Source organism: Balaenoptera acutorostrata, chromosome 21 (genome assembly GCF_949987535.1).
Source record: "Balaenoptera acutorostrata chromosome 21, mBalAcu1.1, whole genome shotgun sequence".
Taxonomy (NCBI): domain Eukaryota; kingdom Metazoa; phylum Chordata; class Mammalia; order Artiodactyla; family Balaenopteridae; genus Balaenoptera; species Balaenoptera acutorostrata.
Genome location: NC_080084.1, coordinates 33162194 through 33184520, shown reverse-complemented (window position 1 = coordinate 33184520; position 22327 = coordinate 33162194). Strand labels below are relative to the sequence as shown.

Here is a 22327-nt window from a genome sequence, read left to right as displayed (position 1 = left end):
TCTCAGGTACATAAGGTGATAACGGACCAACATCCTTCATACCTAGTAGGTGATACGTTAATAAAGAAACGTAGACACTCAGGGGGCTCCTTGTTCTCGGTAATAAAACAATGTAATTTCCATCCTTTATTCAACAGTATGGCACTGCAATGACAAAGGTTCTGGGGCCTCTCAATTATGATCACAAGGACACACAGTCCGGCTTTAATAGAAAAGGCCCAACAGGGCGGGTCAGTGCTTCTCTGAGACACACACTCAGGCATCAGAAAGCCGCACGAAGGAGCTTGCTTCACGTGAAAACCACAACACCCACAGGCGGCAAACGTGACGGTATAGAAGGGCACCCTTCCTGCGTCCACCCCTCCCCTCACTTGAGCGTCCGAGGACGACGGGGCGGGCTGTTAGCAGCAGCCATGGGTTGATCGGCGTCTCCTTCACGGCAGCAGCGGGCGGTTCTCTGAGGCCCAGACCTTGTGCTGAGTGAGTGAGTCTAGAGGAAGAGAAGCAGGTTAGCACTGACAGTGGCCAGCACATGGTAAGACGACACACTCATCACAGATACACAGATCATGTTTAAAATCGTCAGTGGTCCTGGGCAGCATGGTCCATACGGCACATGTGGCTGTTTAAAATGAAGTAAAATAACATACATGATTCAGTTCCTCAGTCACACCAGCCACATCTCAGATGCTCAGTCATCACGTATCGCATTAGATGTAGCACACACAGGGCATGCCCTTCATGGCAGAACGTCACGATGTGGGAGATCCAAACTCTAATCTCAGCTACAGCAAGTACTCTTTGGTAGAAGGCGGAGTATAAATAACTCCATTATTTTATGAAAATCCCATGAAGTGCCCTGGCCCGGGATGAGCCACAGGTGCGGGGGAAGAGGCCAACGCAGCTGTGCCTGTGGCCGGCCCCAGGCAGGCCCTTCAGTCTCCATGCTGGGTGGCGGGCTGCTTCCGACCCTCCTGCTGCTGCTGGAATGAGAGAGATGTGCAGCGGATTGTCGGTGCTGACTGACGGACAAATTAAGGTTAACTTCTTGATTCCTGTTATTATCCAGAGGGTGAACAATTACTGTATATTCGAAGGACCTTATGAAGTCAGGGTGATGAGTGATAGGACATGGAAAGCTGTGATGGTTGTGAGATACAAAGCAGAAAAAATGGGTTTCTTTTATGAATAAAAGAAAAAAAATAGCTTATCTTAGTTACAGCTCAAGCCGGTGCCCCAGTATTTAATCACAGCCCTCCCGCTACAAATGCACTTCCACACAGGAGGTCTGACCTGGTAGCTGAATCTCAGAGGATCATTAATGTTTGTTATATATATTATATACATTATATAATTATAATTAATAATACATACAATAGAACCTTAACAATTATTATTGATACCCAGCATACCACTTAATTGTCTCTGCAACACTGAAGTATTATTATGATTTACATTTTAATATTAGTCCTTTATTCACAATTTGTGTTGAATATATTTTCTGTTTGTTGCTTGCCTTTCGACTTTTCTTATGCAAACGTTTATTTATATATTCAAATTACATCAGTCTTTTATTGCATTTGGATTTTGAATCACAGGTAGAAAGCCTTCCCTGTACCTGGTTATAAAATAATTCAGCCATATTTTCTTCCAGGTTTTAAAAAACCTGTTGATTCAATTTTTACATTTAGATTTCTGACAGGATGTCATTTTCTTTTTTTTATAAATTTTATTTATTTATTTATTTATTCATTCATTCATTCATTCATTTATTTATTTATTTATGGCTGTGTTGGGTCTTAGTTTCTGTGCGAGGGCTTTCTCTAGTTGCGGCAAGCGGGGGCCACTCTTCATTGCGGTGCGCGGGCCTCTCACCATCACAGCCTCTCTCGTTGCGGAGCACACGCTCCAGACGCACGGGCTCAGTAGTTGTGGCTCACGGGCCTAGTTGCTCCGCGGCATGTGGGATCTTCCCAGACCAGGGCTCGAACCCGTGTCCCCTGCATTGGCAGGCAGATTCTCAACCACTGCGCCACCAGGGAAGCCCCCAGGATGTCATTTTTAAAAGCCAGAGAAGAGTGCCAAAAGTATGATGGTCTTTCTTAATTAATGTAAAAATCCAATATAATCCCCAAATTCCAAATGTTTGTTTAAAAAAAACTTGACATGCTTATTCTGAAGTTTACATGGGGGAAAAATGCACGGGAAGACAACTTTGAAAAAGAAGAATGAGAGAGAATTTGACCTACTAGATAGTGAAACATACTATAAAATTACGGTAGTAAAACAGTAGGTAATTAGCACAGAATAGATAAATAGATCAGTGGAAGAGAACACACTCCAGAAACCCACCCGTGCATATGTGGGAGTTTAAGAGCTGATTCAAGGGGGCGTTAAAAATCAGTGGAGAATAGGTAAGTTATTAAAGAGATGGGATGATCCCTTATATCCCACAATGACTGCATGACAGATGGGCTAATGCTCTAAACATTAAAAAACTGTGAAAGTATTAATAGAGACAGGAGATGAGTTTGAAGCTCAGGGTAGGGAAACCTTCCTAAGTGAAACCTCAGCGTAGGTGCTGTGGAGAAACAGAGGTATTTGATTCCATCCAGAATGATAATTCAAAGTTAAAACCCACAGAAAACACCATAAACAAACGTAAGAGACAGAGAGGATCTTATATTCATCACAAAAGGTTAGAGTCTGTACTAGACAAATATGCTGGGAAACAATGTGGAAAAGAGAAACAGCCCAATGTAAAAACAGGCAAGAGATAAGAATTGGCCGCTCCTGACCTATGAATCCCCCCTCTAGGTACTCACGCTCATGAGTAACTGAGTAATTACGGCACATACATTAAGTAATGAGATCACCAAATACTGAAAACCTGGGTAAAGTCTGGTACTGGTGAGGGTCTGGGGAAAGGGAATATCCAGGTGCTGTTAGTAAGACTGTAAGCTGGTACAGCTGGGTGGATCAAAGTTTAAGGTACACACACCCTAGGGCTCAGTAATTACTCTTCTACGAATCTATGTTACAGAAATACTCCTGCCTGGGACTGGGCCACACTAATTATAGCTCAAGACAGTCTCTTAAAATTGAATTCAAATCATTCCAATTAGAACACACACACACACAGACAACACACAGACACACACACAGAATTTATAGTAGCAGAAGCAGTGGAAATAACCCCAAATGTCTAATTGTAAGGAGTGTGTAAATTAAGCACCTCCAATGGTTAAAAAGAATGAGGTTACTGCTTGTGTTAAAACGGAAGGATCTTCTAGACACAGAGTTGGGATGAAAACTCATGAACGATATGTGATCCTCCTTTTATAGAAAACAAACCCTCAATGCATATGTTTATATACATTTATTTCTATGTAAATACGTGTTAAATCTGAAACACACAGTTCAATCTTTAGTGTCGTTACTTTAGGGAAGGGTAGTAAGATTTTGGGACTTTATGTATTTCTCTATTGTTTGAATTCTTTGACCATGAAATCAAGCGTCACTGTACACATCTATCCATCCATCCATCCATCCATCCATCCATCCATCCATCCATCGTGGTGGGGAAAAAAGACTGGCTGGAGAAGGATCCAGTTTTAAATTCAGATAAAACAGAAGCCACAACAAAGCCTGTGGCTGGCGCCTCCCAGCTCTTCGATGGTGCTGCCTGAGGAATTCACCCCCCTGCACGTGGTGCTGTGCGGAGTGGGACCAGGAGAACACTTGAGAACTGAGTAAGAGCTGAGAGTCAGGACAGCTGTGTCCAGGGAGCGCCTCTCGGCTCCAAGTTCCCAGCTGTAAACACACGCACGGAGAGTGATTTCTATCCGAGTTCATTTGGCATCTGAAGACAGCCACGTCCCCAGATTCCAGTGTCACGTCAGGTGCACGATCCTCAAACACCCCATAAAACATGACCACGAGACAGATGTTAGAGCAATGCCCGTCCCAGCCGGCGGAAAGGGAGACAAATAGTACACAAGCAGCTCCCATGAAATTTAAATTGGAAAGAAAAAACTCCAGGTTGTGTGTGTTTGTTTAACAAAGTTATTCAGCAGGTCTTGGCGCACGTATCTGCACACGCTAAAGTTCACTGGCCGTGCTTCTGTGTGGCTGGGATGTGGAATCAACATGCTACCAGTGCTTTTTTTTTTTTTTTTTTAATAGTGGGACAGGCAAGTCGCTTTATTGAACTAAGACTCCAAACGCCAACAGCCAGGTGTGGCTAACGGTCCTGTGTGCAGAGTTTGGGGACCCTCAGGGCCCTGCTGGGGGCTTTATCTTGACTTGCCAAAATGAGCTATGAATTTTAGGGCTGGGAAACCTCAGAATCTGTGTAGCCAGATATCCACGCATAAGGGGTCACCTCTGCTACTCTGCAGAGCGAGGGTCCCCCAGCAGACGCCGAATGTTCCTGAAGTCCTTTCTGATGCTGAGCCCGGCCCGTACTCCCCTCTGGACCCACACCGAGCAAGTCTTTCTCCCTCTGCACGTTGATTCCTCTTCTGAATAAACCAGTCCCTTCTCTGCTTCTTCACAGACCCTCACCGTTCTCCCGGGGGCTCGGAACCCAAGTCTAGGACTCATCTTCTATTCTCTTTCCTAACACAGCACAGTGTCCAATCTGCCAGCAAGTGCAATTGGCTCCAGAGTTTTTATTTAACACATTAAACAGCTTCACACCATCTCCATCGATAGTACCCTGGTCCTATCCACCATCGGTTATCACCTGAGTCACTGCAAGAGCCTAAGATCACTCTCTGTGTTTCTATTTAAAAATATGTCTTAGAGCCCATTTCCCCTTCTTAAAATCCTTTGGCTTCTATTTATTCTTAGAACAAAAACCACACCTCTGACTACTGTCCACCAGGCCGTGCGTGGTCCAGGCTCTGTTGCTTCCCCCCCATTGCTCTGTGCTCTAGACCCACTGCCTCTGCCCACCTCTCATCCTTGACCCTAACTGTTTCCTTAGCTCCACACGAGCTCATCCCTCTGGACCACATTCAGAGCTCAGCTCAAACACAGCTCCTTGGTAAGGAGCCCACCTCAATGTCTCTCTTCATACTCACACCCTGTTTTCTTCATAGCATTTACCACCATCAGCATTAAAAAGAAATGTCCATCTTTAGAATGTAAGTCCCACGGGAAAAGGGCTGTACCTGCCTTGTCACTGCTATTCTGGAAGTGCCGAGAACATGCTTGGCACGTGAGAGATGCTCAATAAATACTGAGTAAATGAATGAATGACCGGATGCCACGCAGAATATCTGAAGGAAATAGCAGTTCTCAGCATTTTTTTTCTGCTCTGATATTGGGCTGGAGACTTTCACATATCTGATACTTTTCCTAAGGGTATAGCAAGAATTTGCACTGTGTCTTAGACAAGACAGTCTAGTTTATTCCTAGCATGCCAACTTTTCCTTTCCATCCAAGAAACATGAGTGAAATGATATTACAGGGCTAGCTTTGAGTTCGCTATATTTCTGTTACATTTTATATTTACTACTGGGCATAGGAATACTAATGATTTTAATAAGTGGATCATAAATAAAGACCAATCTTGCTGAACTGGTTACAATGATTCTCTTAGATTTTTCTAGATACACAACTATATCGTAGGCAAATAAAATGATTTGTCCCTTCCTTTCTAATTCTGATCCTTAGTTTGTGTTTCTTATTTTTATCCCCTTGACTAGGAACTCTAGAACACTGTTGAGACACAAGGGTAATAGCCATATGTATTTTGTACCTGACTTAAACCTTAAACTAAGACTTTCACTGTTAAATATATGTTGTAGGTTTTTTATAGATACCCTTCATCATGTTAAGAAAGTGCTCTTATTCCTAATTGATGAAGAGTTTTTTGTTTTTATCATGAGTGGGTATTGGATTTTCTCTAACGCTTTTTAACATCTACCGAGAAAAATCAATGGATTAGGAAAAAAGACTGAATGATATCTATTTCTACATTCTTTGGTTAAACCCTACCTGACTATGTGTTTCTTAACACACTGCTAAATTTAATTTGCAAATATTTTATTTGGGATTTTTATATCCATATTCACAAACGAGTTTGGGCTAGCCTCGTAAAATGAGGTGAATAGCTTTTCTATGCAGTAATGTGTAATGTTTGGTAAAATTTACTGTTAAAACTATCTAGGGGGAGGTGTCTTAAAAACAATTTTCTTGTGGTAAAACAGACATAACCTAAAATTTACCATTTAAGCCATTTTAAGTGTACAATTCAGTGGCGTTAAGTACATTCACAGTGCTGTGCAACCCATGACCGCTCATTTCCAGAACTTTCTCATAGTCCCAAACACGATCTCTGTACCCATTAAACAATAACTCCCCATTCCCATCCCCCCACCTTAGACACTGTTAACCTCTATTATAATTTCTGTCTCTATGAATTTGCCTATTCTAGGTAACTCATAAAAGTGGAATCATACAGTATCTGTCCTTTTGTGACTGGCTTATTTCACTTTAACATAATATTTTCAAGGTTCATTAATGTTGCAGGTTTAAGAATAGCTTTCCTTTTTAGGGCTGGATAGTATTCTACTGTATGTATATATCACATTTTGTTTCTATTCATCTGTTAATGGACACTTTGTTGCTTCTACCTCTTAGCTGTTGTGAATGATACTGCCGTAAACACAGGTGTGTAAATATTTGAGTCCCTGCTTTCAAATCTTTTGGATATGTATCTAGAATTGGAATTACTAGGTCATATGGTAGTTTTTTTTTTTTTTTTTAGTTTTTTGAGGAACTGCCATTTTACATTCCTGCCAACAGTACACGAGGTTCCACTCTCTCCACGGTTTGTTTTGATAATAGCTGTGGTTTTGATATGCATTTCTCTAATGATTAGTGATGACGAACATCTTTTCATGTGCTAATGTCATCATTGGAGAAACGTCTAATCAACTCCTTGGCCCATATCTCACTCAGGTTTTTTTGTTGTTGAGTTGTAAGAGTTCTTTATAGTTTTCGGATATTAACCACTATTATTTCCAAGTAGCTTTTAAGAGCGGTGGTCACCTTTATTCTTGCATGTGTCCAAGTCACTCGAGACAGAGACGGGCGAGTCGGTCCTTCAGGTCTCCCAGGCTGATGAGAGCAAATAAGGTCTCTGTTCAGGGAGGGGAACTGGGAAACCAAGACTGTCGGGGTGAGTAAATGGCACAGGACCTTCCTACTGTTGTAAACATGGCTTTGCTTGGTTGGGCGTTTGCCTGGTGGCCGTAAACCTTTGATTTTTTCCCAGAGCTCCTGAAAAGTTGGTTCAGACGGCTTCTGCTTGTTTTTTCCATGTTTCTGTGGGGAGACAAGGGCTTGGAGCTTCCCAGCCTGCCATCTTGCTGACATCACTCTGCAGGCGACTTTCATGACGGGTGGTGAGAGGCATACTTCAGATTACGATTCTTTTTTTTCTTTAATGGTTGAAACTGTTTAGATTTTCTATTTCTTGAATCGATTTTGGTAACATTTTCCCAGAAATTATCCATCTTGCCTATTTTCAAACTTACTGGCATAAAGTTATTCATCATGAGCTCATGATTTTTAGATATCCTTACTGTATCTGTAGTTGTAGCCCCGATTTCATTCTTAGTTTTGTTCATTGGACTCTTTTCTTTTTCACTATTTCTAGAATTTTGACTTTAAGTTTTCCTCTCCCCGCCACCCAAAGAACTTTTTCTCTCAAATTTTTTTCTTTGCTTCAGTTTTGTTAATGTTTGATATTACCTTTATTATTTCTTTCTCCTACATTCCTCTGTATTAATTTCTTGCTACATATTCATCTTCAAGCACCACGGTTTAAGAAAAATTGATTCAAAAAGTAAAATGAGATAATTTAATCCAATGACTTTTCCCTCTTCCTGCAAATTGGGGAAAGCTGCTTGTGCCTGTGCTTTGACGTGGACACGCTGACCTCAGCCCAGCTTGTGGGGTGTCGGGGTCCGTCACACGCAGTTTGAGAACCACCGCAGTGGTGGGTGCACGAGTGAGGAGAAGGTGTGGTGACCGAGCAGTATGAGATCTGACTCTTCACAAACACAGACTCCGGGCTGGGAGGTGGGCGACCAGGAACTCTGGGTCTGCAATTCACCACGTGGCTCTGGCCCAGGAATTCAGATCCCTCACTTTCCTCCAAAAGGAGTAGTTTTCTGTCGACCGTCTCAGAATTCATTTCGAGCAGCTTTAGTCTGATAAGGCTGCTGTCACCAAACACTGCCCATCGTGTGGCTTGAACAACAGACATTATTTTCTCACGGTCGTCAGCCGGGTGGGTTTCTCCCGAGGCCTCGCTCCTTCTCTGTCCTCACGAGGTCTTTCCTCTGTGCGTACATCCCTGGTGTCTCTTCCCCTTTTAAGGTCATCGGTCCACGTAGATCAGGGCCACACTTATGACCTCATTCCACTTTAGTCACCTCTTTAAAGGCCTTGCCTCCACACACAGTCGCAGCCTAAGGTGTGGGGTTAGGACTTCAGCACAGGACTCTGTGAGGACCAACTCAGTCCACAGCACGAGCTCCATCACTTAGGCAGTTAGTGACGAACATCGTAAACCTAACATGCAACAACAGCGCAAACCTGGAACACAGATGAGATGCTCCTAGGATCCCTGACGGTGTCTCCGTGATCAGGAAACCCTGTAGGGTCTGGGGCTGTAACAAACGCCCTGTTCAGAGCGCGTGGGTCTGAGCCAGTCTCGTGTCAGCCCTCAGTGGAGACGGCCATCCTGCCGGTGTGCACGAGGCCCACACGCTATCAGTGATCTTTTCCCTGAAAACACTGACATGGGGAGACATTCAAATCAAATGCTTTTTTATAAGTTATAAGGAAGTCACGCCGAGGCAAGACTTTTTTTTTTTGGCAAGGCTGTTGAGACTATTACATTATGTTCCCACAATAGTATAAAATATATGTTTTATCACTTGAATGTAGCCCAGACAATAAAAGGGCGCCCAAGACTGGAAACGTGCCTATGAGAAAGGCCAAACCAACCTGCAGTGATAAGACCAGCGGGGATAAAAAGAGTGAAAAATGGTTACAGCTCAGGCCGCTGACCTGCGATGGACGCCCATGGACCCCTCCACGCCAGCGGGTACCTCAGACCCCAGGGTCTTCGTCTCTGAATGTGTAAGATGGGAACTATACTCTGTGGGCATGCGGGGGAAACCAAAGTACTGGAAAGTGCTTCAAAATATAATACGTCTTACCAACATCAGGTAAAGGTAACATTTTGCTTCCTGGTGCCGGAAATTTGACTTTTGTTTTCCCATTTATTTTCATGCATATTCAAGCGCCGCAAGTGTGGTCTTTCTCAAAAATCCCCGTCCCTCCTCCTGCGTGAATGATTCATCAAGAATCTTGGCCTAAGTCTGCTGCTGTTTCAGGGAAAACAGACTCTGGGGAATGACTTGGGAACACAATCGGGACTGGTCCAGTGGCTTCGTTAGAAGGCAGCTCGGCGTGTGTGAGCTTCTGCTCGGAGCGAGTGAGTAAGACGTGGCTTAAGTTTCACGTGTGGAACCCTAAGGGGAGACTTCTTAAGTTCACACCGTTCTAGGCCAGCAACACCAGGCGGTAGAATGATCATTTAACAGTTTTTAAAAAAAATATTCAAAAACATTGGGTCATTGTTTTTAAGATACAGTGAAGGGATAAAAGTTTTATCGGATAGATTACAGTGCTAGGATGTCAGAGGTCCTGGGGAACGTGTCCACATTTCCCCCCGCCAAGGGGGAGTTTCTAATGGCCAAAAAAGTCTCCTGCTTGCCCATCCCCCATGACTCTATTAGGTCTGCAAAAACAAAGACCCCATAAAATATAGGAATAAGTGTAAAGGTACTAAAAAATCCTAGAACCTTTATTTTGGAAGGTAAATTACAAATCTGAAAGTGGGCACACCAAGCTACGTTCAAGATTTTAAAAACAGTTTGAATAGAATAACGAGCTCTCAGGGATTCGACATCACACGGCACCTGATATTCTAGTTGGAACAACTCTAGTTGATAAATTCTGAGTACTGCTTTTCATAAGTTATCACAAAATAACTTTTAAACTGGTGCTTTAACATGGTTTTAATTTTAATTTAAAAGTGGTTTTATTGCTAATTTTAATTTCACATTTTGACAATAAAATATTCTCTGGAAGTGTTTGTACTGAAAGCTAATGGGAAGGATAAAAGTCTCCAAGAGAGAAAATGCTGCTTTGGCAAAAGGTCAGGAATGATTTTTTGCATGTCAGTGGGTCCCGTTGCCCAGTGGTCCTGGACACTGCCCCCTGCAGATGGGAGGGATTTCGCACCCGGTGTTGTCTCCTCGGATCATTGTGTTTACTACTCTGTCTTGTACACGAAGTAAGTAAAATTAGGTCCAGAGAGACCCAGGTGACTTGCATCTGGTCAGAGAATAAGCTAGTGGCAGAAAAGGTGATGCCCTAGATTATATGTTTTGTAGGTCTGTGCATATGTGTAGAGACAGAAAAATGAAATCTCCTTCATCTGCACAAAGCTGGAGCTATTGTATTGTAACTCCATTCGGAAAGAGACTCATATAAACTAACAGAACATGTATTTTTCAAGTATTTAACACTCACACGACAAGGCTGGGGAGGACCCAGCGCAGACGGGGCAGCGGGACTGATGTTACAGGTGAGCACTTCACCATGCCGAGAGCCGAGGATTCCAGGACACACAGTACCTGGGAGTTGCCAAGGGCGCACGTAGATGGTGTGATCAATGACAAATCAGAAACAGGACGTGAGTTATGGGAGAGGAAAGAAACAAAAACCTAGGTCCGCAGTTCCAGCTCTGAGACTCAAAGAACTCCAAAGGGCCCTGTGGAAATTGCACCCTGGACTTCGCCACCTGAAAACCCACCAGCAGGGGCGCCAAGTGGCCAAAGCCCAGGAGGAACCAAGCAGACAGCTGACTTGTGCACAATCCGTGCACAGAAATGCCCAGGGCCAGGAAGGGGCCGGCTGAGTTCCCCAACCTGGAAATAATAAGAGTGCAGACCTAGGCTTCGGCCCTCCGCACGGTGCACGATTGCAGACTTTGGAAAGACTAGTTGTTGATATCAGTCATGTGCACAGTTCCGTTAGCTGAATGAGGCTCCTTTTTTAAAGCACAATTCTGGTCTCTAGTCGGTGTCATTTTGATACATGCACTTTTCTAAAACCCAAAACCAGAACTTCTGTTTCAGAACATTGGATGTTTTGAAGGTTATATTCTTGGCATTTAGAAAAGAGTAAACAGCCTCTCTTGGCCTCTGGACTGTAGCTAAAACCATAGGTATTTTGAAATTAGTTTCCAGGCAAAAGATAAATTACTCTGCCCCAGAAAGTAAAAAAATGACTTTTGATTGTCATACTTTAAAAATATATCAAAGGATGACCATCTGTCACTTAAAAGATATTCATAAAATGTGGTCATTATAAACGAATGCAACCTGGACAAACGTGGTCTCTGCTAATGTGTCAAAGGATAATGTCTCGGAAGGGGTGAGAAAAGCCGGAAGTTTGGGATTTAGAGACAAGGAAAGCAAATAGGAAGATTGGAAAAGAAACCTAGGCAGAGAAGGAGAGGGAGCACACTTTAGAAGTAAGGATCTTGACCCAAAGTGCCGAAACAGGGCTCACTCAATGTCACGGGTTGAACTGTGTCCCCCAAAGCCCACAGGTTGAAGCCCGAACCCCCAGGACCTCAGAATGGGACTGTGTTTGGGAAAAGGGCCTTTAAAGAGCTAATTAAATTGAGGTCATGAGGGTGGGCCCTAATCCAGTGACTGGTGTCCTTATAAGAGGAGATGGGGACGCGGAGGGAAGGCCACGTGAAGACACAGGGAGAAGACGGCCCCCTGCAAGCAGGAGCGAGGCCTCGGAGAAAGCAGCCCCGAGGACACTTTGATCTCAGACGTCTGGTCCCCAGGGCTGAGAATACCTCCCTGCTGTCTCAGCCCCCTGGTCTGTGGTACTGTACGGCAGTTTACCCCACCATGCTCGACTACATCACATACGCTGCCAAGTCCGCCTCCCCTGCGCCCCTGCAGCCCCCAGAGCTGGGGTAACGGGCGAAGCCCCTCGTCGCTGGTGTCAGCCTCCAGCCTCCCAGGAATCGGGGCTCATCTGCACCACCTCCTCCCCTGCAGGCTCGAGGGGGGTGTTTTGCACAACGTAGCGGAATCGACGCCAGACACACACGTCACATTCACACCACACTTGCTTTTAGAAATAAAAGCCCCAGTCCTTTTGCGCTAAAACGTACCACTTTGAGCGCGCGGACAAACGAGTATCCGGAGAAGTGCCTGAAAGGGCGGGACAGTGGCGGGTCCTGGCAGCCGGCGCTGGCCGAGACCCGGGACGCAGAGCGAGGCAGGCACGCGGGGGGAGGACCCAGGAGCTGCGGGCGGCCAGGCCAGTGCCGTGGCCTCACGGCTGGGAGCTCGGGGTCGAGCGGGTCTTTCACACGAGCCGGGAGGTCAAGTGGCACAAGTCTAGTAGGATTTCCTTTGTCCCCGCGAACTGCACCTGGGCTGACAGTAAAAAGCAGGAATGTCTAGGTGGGCTTGTGACAGATGAAAGTCACAGGAGCGTCTTTTTCTTTTTACAGGACTCTGTTAAGGCAGATGCATGGACACTGAGATATCGGCAGAGGCCCCCGGGCTGCGTGCAGCGGGGCATGGGCCTGATGCTCCCCTCTGAAACCTGTTCCAGTGGCCAGGAACACACAATAGAGGCTCTGAAGGGGACCCCCCATGGCTACTGCAATCACAAGGCACCTCCCTGTCTCCCCCGAGCCCCCCCAGGACACAGGGTCGTCCTGTGCTTGGGTTCCCACCTAACATCCACCTTTCCGACAGGTACGTGACTGTCGCCTTCTTCTTTCCTGGGACGGGTCCGACGAAGACGCTGGCCTGGTGAGGGATGTGCGTGACCCGAACCCCACACAGCACGACCAGCTCCCCCAGCTTGGCTCTGGGCGGGCCGCTGGCCGGGGTGATGAACACGGTCGGCTGACGGGCAAACAGGGCTCCCCGGGACCGCCCGGCGGACGAGAGGCGCTCCTGGCGGCAGAGCTGCGGGCAAAGGCGGGGGGAGGGTTACTCCAGACCAATTCACCGTTCACAACAGGCCGACTGCAAGGCTCACGTCCTTTTTCAGAAAAAGAACAAACTGAAGGTGAGGTTGCACACTCTCAGTGAATTCTGAGGATCCAGGGGAGACGATGCCATTTAATGATAACGACGGATGACGAGCAGTGACATTTTCTGAAGCAGCCTACAGGCAGAACTCCAAGCAAACAAATGTATAGGCAAAAAAAAAAAAAAGTTTAGGCTTTTGAATTACTACAAATTCTAAACCGAATTCTTGGAAAGTAATCAACTGTTCAACGGAGGGAGGAGAACGGCCTCTGCGTTCTGAGTGACCCAGAGGAACGTGGAGGCAGGGGCCTCGCCGGACACAAGGGCCCTCGGCACCGGGACAGCATCTTCGTCCCGTGCTCAGGGTTCCCGGAGCAACTGACGCCACAGCCCCGAAGGGCTGTAAATCCAGCCTCGTGGTGTCAAGGGTGTAAATGGCAAAGCACAAAGCAGGAGTCCCTGCTGGGCCCTGATAGGGGAGGGATGCGTCCTGACGGAGGGGGAGGGGAGTGTGTGGGGACCTTGGGACGGGGCTCAGAGACACGGGCCCTAAACGGCCCCGCCCTGCTGTGCTGATAAAGTCACGTGGCCGGCTGGCCCGAGGGACAGCCAGGTTCACAAAGACTTCTCTGTGTGCAGATGCCCTCTGGGACATGTTGAGGGTTATCCGCCATCCACACCTGAGGGCTTTAACCCGCATGTTGCCCTGAGGACAGAACTGAACATCTGAGGTCAGCAGCTCAGAGAAATTAAGGATTTTGACGGGAGGCCTGTGGGAAGAGAGATGAAGGGGTGCCTCTCAGAGGAGGGGCCCGGGGGCGCGGGTGGAGGGGCTGCCCGTTACCCAGAGGACAGTGGGTGGCTAGCACGGGAGAGGGGTGACCCCGGGGGGGTAGCCAGCGAAGAAGGTGTTCCTCAGTCCTTCACTCCAACAAAGTCCGAGAAAGAAGAAACTGTCGCCCTACTAGGTTTTTGCGCTCCTTTCCTTTTGAAGAAGCCGATCCTACTGTAACAGCGACACTAGCAAGAACAAAACCCCCCAAACCCCACTGCAACACCACTGGGACTGATTCGCTAAACAAGGCCATGGACTCACTCTCTTTTCTCACCCCAGCCTTGAATTTTGCCATAAGCTTTGATACATTTCACATTTCACAGCTTCCCTTCGACTTGGGTACCTAACAGGACAAATGACCATTCTTCCCGTGGGGTACCTTCGTTCACGCTGTCAGTTACTCCCAACATCCCTGAGACGCAGGGAGTGGAAAGGGTTATTCCTTTAATTTTTGCAGGTGAAGACACTGGGGCAGAAGAGATTTGCTTTGGTTAAACGTGACTCGAGCTGCAAGGAAAAACCCACCATCCGTAAACTCAGTGCATCACTTGGCCACCCTGCCCTGAAGCTGGGGATCAAGAATCTTACTAAAGTTGGATGTAGTCACACGTCCTAAAAACTAGCTGCAGAAGGTGATAACTGAAACAATACAGAAAGGAATACAGTAAGGTGAGTGTTCCTGGGCTTTCTGTTACTCAAATCCACTCCTGTCATTTCCTCCTTAATGGCAAGGCGTGGTGGTTTTTTGGGTGCTGACTTCTGCAGGGCCATGTGTTCAAGATAGGGGTCCCTTCCCAGCCCAAGGGGAAGACTCTGGCTGGGTCCAAGCCAACCACAGGGATCCCCTTTCGAAGGACAGGGTCAAGCGTGGGCTGGACCCGATCCCGGCCAACGGGACCTGAGAGTGAGCCTGCTGGGGGCAGTTTTTCCTCACCTGCTAACATAAGCAACTTTGTCCTGTCGACAAAGGACACCCAGAATTCCTGAAGCCACCCGAGGACCCCGGACACCCTGAGAACAACCAAGTGGGAAGAGGGGAAGGCCTGGATCCTCGGTAACAAACGCTTCTAAGTCACTGGCCTGACCAAACCGGGAATTGTCCTCCTTTTGTCCTTTTAATGTCAGGAAAAAAAAAATCTTGAGTTTTAAGCTACTCTTTGTTGAGGTTTTTGTTTGCAGAAGCCCAAGCAACCAAATGCTGCAGTTCTCACGACCCTGCCCCTTACCAGAGGTGAGAGTTTGCTGTGTATTTTTCTAAATTCTGTACAACGCACACACGTACTTGGGATACAGTTTTTCTTAATCAAGGATATATCTTGGTATACAGAAAAGCAGTAACTCAACCTGTTTTTAATCCAGCAGAAAGGACGTAAGTGAGCCTTTCTCATGTTTAGAATGTGACTTCGGAAGCTAATTTGATGCTTCCTTCTTCTCCCGCCCACATTTATTGAACACTTACTGTCTACCAGGCACGTGCAAAGTGCCAGGAAGCAAAGCTGATTAAGACGCAGTCCCTGACCTCAGTTTAAAGCACGTACTGCAAAAGTCAATAAATGAAAATGCTTCCCTTTATTTATTTATTCAGCTTGGAATCAGGAAGCAAAGAATTACAAGGATCTGATTCTTCACTCAAAATAATTGAGACTAGGTGCATGCTGACTTTCCAATCCTAAGTAAAATAATTTCTGGGGAAGTTTAATCAAGATTTAGTTTACTTAAAATTAAATTTGGGAATTTATCCTCCAAATACACTCCCTGATGTATATAAGGACATGTGTGTATAGGAGTTCATTGCCATAGAAACAGATGATTGGCAAGGTTTTTTATAAATATAATAGGACACCTGATTCTTCTTATTGCTGAGCTTTAGTTAAAACCTTCCGCTTACTGAAATGAGTTTAAGTATGGAATACTCCCCCAATACTTCCTTTATTGTCCTCAGTCCCCGCGCTTTTGCTTCCTGGGTCCTCGTGATTGATGGGACTCAGATGTACCAGTGCAGCCTCACCCTGGAGCCCACGCTCTGCTCTGAAGGCACAGATCATAAAATTGCTTTGCTACTGCCCTTGACATTGCCTTAAGGGTTCTGACTGAGACAGTCAACTTTCCTGTCTAGCAAAGCATCGTTCTGTCCCCACGGGTACGTTGTAAAAAATGAGAATTGTGAGGCTGCAAGCAGCAGAGGTTAACAGAGTGGCCGAGAAAGCTCTACATGCCCTCTGACATGTGCCTCGATCCAGCTTCCCCCCGACAGGCCTGCTTTCACTGCAAGCCTTTTGGTACAACAATTCATGGCCATTTGCTCTAAATCCTAATGTCATTTCAAACTTTTCGACACACACACCCCCGCCACCAACTGCCAGAAAAAGGAGTGTGGGTGGGGCATGTGGGCATTATTACAGGGTGGTGGATGGTGGTGTGTTATTGCTTTCCTCTAAGGTGACCTCAGAGATAACCAGGTTTATCCATGTTGACTTAGAAGGTTCTGGCTAAAAAGGATTAAAAGACAATTTAAAAAAATCATAACTCATATCAGTGTAAAATGAACATTTAAGATGTGTTCATTTTATTTAACTCTGACAGACGCTATACTGGTTCAAAGGAGAAACAGATAACACATTTATAGATTAGAAATACTGAAATGAAGTTGCAAACGGACCAAAATATTGGCTTTTCCGTGGGGTAGGGGGATATTCCCTTCACCAGACAGAATTGATTTCTAGCCCACAGACAAGAATCGTGTGCGTTGCCAGTAGGCCTTTACGGCCTAGGGTTGTGAAACAGCTCAAAGGCAATGAAAGCTGGAATCAGATAACCTGGGGATGGGGTGTAGGGTGTGTGGTCTAAGAAGTATAGTTTTCCAGTGAAGCGCAACTTTTTCCCTCCAGAGCCCAGGATGCTTGTTTAAAGGAGATCATGGAAGAAAAGAGGATTAAGTGGAATTTACTGACAGCTCTGGACTAAAGGAGCCTCCAACATAACAGGACAGGTCAGTAGTCTGGGTGAATTTGGGGTGGAGTTGCCACTTTTCTCTGTGAATGGCGGCATAAGATGATCATTACACAGATATGTGTGTGGATGCATGTGTACATATATGACAAGGAGGCAGCTGGTAGGAGGCAGAAATCTCTCTCTGTCATGAGATCTTCGTTTGAACCCTTGGTTGTAGAGGATCAGGGCTACTACTAAAGGGTCTCAGTTAAGGCCAAAGAGCCACTGGCTCTGCTTTAAGCTCAGAACCTTCCAGCCTATTCACGTAGAAGTCAGTCAAGGGGGACCACGCTGTTTACAGAGCAAAGCTGAGCGGAACCGCCCCCTGCCAACCCTGTGCTTCTAGCTTCAGTGACCCCCGGGTATTCATCCCTGACCCAGACGTATCCCCACCCTGAGCCCCAAACAGGGGAGGGTGTTGACGGTTCATTTACTCCGGACGTGGGTGTTAGAGGTCACTAGCGATTCTGCTTTTCCCTCTGGGTAGAGTGCACCTTGCGTGTTAGTTTCCGCAGGTAGTTATGAGCCATATGGGGAAAAGGAGGTACACATCCTTCACTGTGGAATTCTCCTGGCAAACTATTTCCCGTGTGTGGACCTGCAGCTCAGGGAGGTTGGCTCTTTCTGTTTTGCCTGAGATCACACACCACAGAACTGAGGGGTCAGGCCCCAAAGCCCTGGCCCTTCCCAGAACTTCACATGATCTCTGCTCCTTGTGGTAACAGAGGGACAGGGATACCCATCTGTGAAATGATGCTACACCTCTTCAGAGCTAAGACGCACTCTCCCACATTCTAGCAACCATAACATAAGGATGGGGCTGACACCGCACCATGGGGTGTGGTTCCGATTGGCCAAACAGACCACAGAACTCTCTAATTTGTGCCTGGGTGTTCTTCAATTCCCTGTGCTTAGTTAGGGTGGTTATACAAATCTATGTATGTTAAAACTTACCTGTACACCAAAAAGACTCAATTTTTACGGTTAACTTAAAAGACAGAATAACAGTTAAAAAGTATACTTTTTTAGCATTATGTTTGTCTACATCCCATTTTTCTTTCAAGGACAATTTAAGTGCTTCCGCTGTGGAGGCTTTTCTGAAGGGCACTGCTCTAAAATCCTATCAAGCGCAGACTGGTCCACTTACTGGAACTCAGCACATACCAGTGGCCATAATCGTAGTGGTGCAGAGAGGCCAGGCTCGCAGTGACGACAGTCAATAGGGCATTTGTAGCTGCTGTAGCTGCAGAGGTTTCGAGGGAGAGAAAACGCGTGACTGATGTGACAGTTAATGTGTCAGCTTGGTGGGGGGCGCAGGGGTGCTCAGGGATGCCCAGAGGGCTGGTGAAACATGATTTCTGGATGTGTATGTGAGGGTGTCTCTGAAACTTCCAAGCCTTTGAGGGTCTAAATAGAACAAAAAGGCAAGGGAAGGGCGAATTTGTTCTCTCTGCTTGAGCTGGGCCATCGGAGCTCCTGGCATTGGGCTTTTGGACCTGGGCTGAACCTTCCTGGTTCTCCGGGCTGCAGACAGCGGGTCCTGCGAGTTCTCAGCCCCCGGAATCGTGCGAGCCCACCCCTATAATCAACCTCCTCCTGCGATCTCTGTGTGTGTATCTGTCTCTCCGACTGGTTCCGGTCCTCGAGAACCCTTGTGAACACAGCAGAGTCAAGGAGGAGCGGGGTGAGCTAGGCAGAAGAAGGGTGCCCGCCGGAGGAGACGCGTCACATGGGAGGGTGATTCTACGATCTTTTCCTTTGTACTTTTCAATAATAAAAAGGTGACTACGTAGTTCAGATAGCTGAAGATGCCCACCCCAGAAGACGTGGCTCACCCACCACACGCAGTGCCAGGCCCCGTCGCAGGGTCCAGGTAGGAGGCTGAGCCGGTGAAGTGTCCCCTCGCTGTGAGGACAGCTGCACCCGTGTCCCACGTGGCCTTGCACTTTATTGCTGAGCCCAGAGTTGCCCATGAGAGGGCCCGGGAGGAGACAGGGGGCAGAGGCAGACCACGAGCCACGGTGGACGCTTTAGCTCAGCTGGGTACCTTCTGGCTGGGGGGCTGTCACAGACGACAGCAGGGACCACGAGTGCCGGGAAGGATCCTGGAGATGGCCTCAGCCACGGCGCGGCTCGCCTTCACAGACGAGGAACCCGAGGCCCAGGAGACGAAGTTCCTTATCTGACGTCACAGCAGAGCTTGCCTGCACTGCCTAAGGTACAAAATCCTGGAACCGCCGCCCGCTATCCTACCATCAGGGCTGGGTCCACGACGTAACCTGTTTATTCCTTTGTCTGAGTGTCAGGCTACGTTACCAGGATACAGCAACGTAAGGACACAGTGTCTGCTTCCCCAGGACATCCTAGAAATCACAGCAGGACAGGACACGTCACCTCGTGGGATGGGAAACGAGAGCCAGGCAGGCTTCCCGGAGGCGGCATGTGATTTGGAGATGGGACAGGAGGACATTTGCTCAGGGAGGGGCGCGTGGGGCGGGGGTGTCTGGGATCGCACACACTGGCACCAACAGCTCCAGATCACTGGGGGGTGAAGTGCGCGGGACCAAGGGCCTGGCGGGGGGCCACTGTGACAAAAGCTCACTGTTAAAAGCAAGCCTGTAAGTGTGTACTGAGGTGATGAGGCTGAGTAAGCAGGCACCAGACGGACCGTGAATCTACTGCCTGACATTTAGTTCATGGGGAGCCATGAGAACCATGGGCAGATCGGGGCACGAAATCCAGATGTTAGGAAGATCATGCTGCAGACGGTACAGAGGGGCTGAGGTCAGAGACAGAAGACTCTAAGGAGAGGACTGCAGTGATTTCAGCAAGAAATGAAGTCGGGCAGGGCACGGGGAGCGGGAAGGGCATGGATTCTAGATGCAATGAACCTGTTTCAAGCTTCCTATTACTATGTGGGGTTAGGTGCACGCGTTTGTAGGGAAGCTCAGCTGTTGCGGTTCTAAAGATTCCAATAAATAATGCCTCTCTTTCCCCCCGGGTTCAATACCAGCCGGGAGACAGACGCAGGTGTCTAACAGAGGTCAAACCCACTTTCCTCATTCATAAAGCCGAATGGACACCTGGGCCTTAGACCTGCGGTGCGGTGAGCTTGCTGGCCCTGCCCGGAAGGAGGTCCCACGGGGCCGCAGCTGGCACTGGACCAACTGCAGGGGCTGTCAGAGTGCCCCGCTCCTCCCTGCAGACCCTCCAGTGTGAGAAGCTGGTCTTCCCCTCCTGGGGGGCGGGCAGAGAGGGGAGGCGGCACGAGACCACATGGGGCTCCTCTCTGACACCCACCGAGAAGGCAAATCTCTGAAACAGTGACCTGAGTGGCTCTCATTGTAACTCCCCCAGGCAATTGGCCCCAGTGAAACCGCTAGCTCTGGAGGACACATCTCAGAAAACAGATCCTAGTGCTGTTTCAAAGTAGAAAAAGGTAGACCCAAAGGCAACTGTTTGGAAACACAAAATATAGTTAGAAGTTTCACCTTCTAAAAATGTCAGTGCCGGGCTTCCCTGGTGGTGCAGTGGTTGAGAATCCGCCTGCCAATGCAGGGGACACGGGTTCGATCCCTGGTCCGGGAATATCCCACGTGCCGCAGAGCAACTAAGCCTGTGTGCCACAACTACTGAGCCTGTGCTCTAGAGCCTGCAAGCCACAACTACTGAGCCCTCGTGCCACAACTACTGAAGCCCACGTGTCTAGAGCCCGTGCTCTGCAACAAGAGAAGCCATCGCAGTGAGAAGCCCACGCACCGCAACAAAGACCCAATGCAGCCAAAAAAAAAAAAAAAAAGTCAGTGCCTACACTTGACCGCATTAGGGGGACTGAATAGATCACAGGTAAAGTGAGCTGCCTGTGCCAAAGAGAAAGAACAAATGACGTCTGTGGTCCTGGGAAATTTTTAAAAAGCTGAAGAAACAAATGGAACACACCTTTAACAATTCTGATATTTGCCTAAATCCCATAAAAATAAAGACAAGGTCTTCAAATGAGGAAAAGATAATGATCCCTAAAATGCTGCTTAAATCCCCACAATTTTCCATGTAAACCTGTCCTTGCTTCTCTCTGCAGGTTCCAGACCCCCCTCCCCAGCTCGGAACCTCTCACTTCTGACCTTTTGTTTCCGGGCTCCCTGTCACCTCCATCACCGCTCCTGTCCTCTCAGTTCCTAGGACCCCTCTTTCCTGGTGACCTTGTCCACGGCCCCTCACCCGAGCCTCAGCCCCGGGAGCTGCAGACTCTCCTCCGTCCCAGGCGCACGCCCCCGACCTTCCGGCAGCCACTGCCTTCTCACGGTCACCCCCGTGGTGCCCTCTCCCCCCCCCCGACCCAAGGCTCAATGTCCGTGGTCAGTGGCCGTCATTAGCCCCTGTGACGCCAGCCTTCACCCCCAAACGCGGTCGAAGCGCAGCCCTGGTTAGCCCCAGCCGCCAGCTGACCCTGCCCTGCAGCAGCGTAGCCGGGGGCCAGCCGCCCCTCAATGCGGCCGTCTGCTGCCGCTGTCCCTTCCCTCCCGTCCCTCTCCTGGCCGGCGGCGCGCACACCGCGGCCCTGCGGCCCGGGATGGGGACGTCATGCCGGACATCTGCGGCTTCCCTGCTGCACCTGGTCCCGCGGACGGACCGGCCCTCCTGAGCGGATCCCCCAGGCCAGGCCGAGGCCCCGCTCCCTGTCGTCCTGCCGCATCCCTCCCTCCCTCCCTGTCCTCCACGCCCCCGGCCCCGCGTCCCCGCGTCCCCCCGCGGCGCGTGGTCCACACTGCCTGCCTGTCTCCTTGCCCTGTCCTCGCTGAGCCCCTCCTGCTCCCGCCAGCCGCGAAGCTGTCTCCTCCCCAGGACCTCGTGCCGCCATCCGGACGGGGAGCCCGAGGCCGCTCGTTCGGTCGCTTCCGGGACACGACACGCCCTGGGTTTCCGCCAGCTTCCCCGGCGGCTGCTGCCGCGCTGGGTCTCTGCCTCCGTCCCGACGCTCCACAGCAAGGGCCGGGCTCAGGGCTTGGTCCTTCCCTCCCCGCGCTCACCCGACCCTCGGTGACTCGAGCAGCCGCTTCCCTGCAGACCCCAGGCCCGGCTGCCTTCTCTTCGGGGCACCTGCACACCGCAGACCCCGTCCCGGGCTCTCCCCTCCCTCGGGCCTCCACCTGCACCTTCTCCAGCTCAGCTTTGGCCGGGCCATCCTTCCAGGCGCCCAGGCCCGAAGCGTGAGGCCGCCGTGACTCCTCCCACCTCCCACCGCGCTGTGGGGAAACCTCCAAATACACGCGGACCAGGGCGTTCTCGGTGCCGTGCGCTCTGCTCCAAGACCGGCCAACGCCACCTCTTA

At 48.5% G+C, this 22327-nt stretch overlaps 1 protein-coding gene and 1 long non-coding RNA gene across 9 annotated transcripts in view; one reads left to right on the top strand and one right to left on the bottom strand.

Annotated features, from left to right (window-relative positions):
- The window catches only part of MCPH1 (microcephalin 1), a 273679-nt gene that overhangs the window by 40374 nt on the left and 210978 nt on the right, over positions 1-22327 (bottom strand). For 3 of the 6 annotated variants that reach the window (XM_057537235.1, XM_057537229.1, XM_057537230.1), the window contains one exon: positions 114-490. The exons of 2 other annotated variants lie outside the window; for them this stretch is intronic. In XM_057537235.1, the coding sequence (XP_057393218.1) occupies positions 368-490 (123 nt within the window). In that variant the 3' untranslated portion in view covers positions 114-367. Of the gene's footprint in view, positions 1-113; positions 491-1006; positions 1140-22327 lie in introns of those variants that run through there. One more of the 6 variants, XM_057537233.1, reaches the window with a different exon arrangement.
- LOC103002053 (uncharacterized) overlaps positions 1-22327 on the top strand; it is a 157377-nt gene that overhangs the window by 119517 nt on the left and 15533 nt on the right. For 2 of the 3 annotated variants that reach the window (XR_451631.2, XR_009006497.1), the window contains exons 1-6: positions 8975-9165; positions 9330-9523; positions 12641-12890; positions 14465-14676; positions 14977-15238; positions 16896-16996. This is a non-coding gene — a long non-coding RNA (uncharacterized LOC103002053). Of the gene's footprint in view, positions 1-8974; positions 9166-9329; positions 9524-12640; positions 12891-14464; positions 14677-14976; positions 15239-16895; positions 16997-22327 lie in introns of those variants that run through there. The other variant, XR_009006496.1, reaches the window with a different exon arrangement.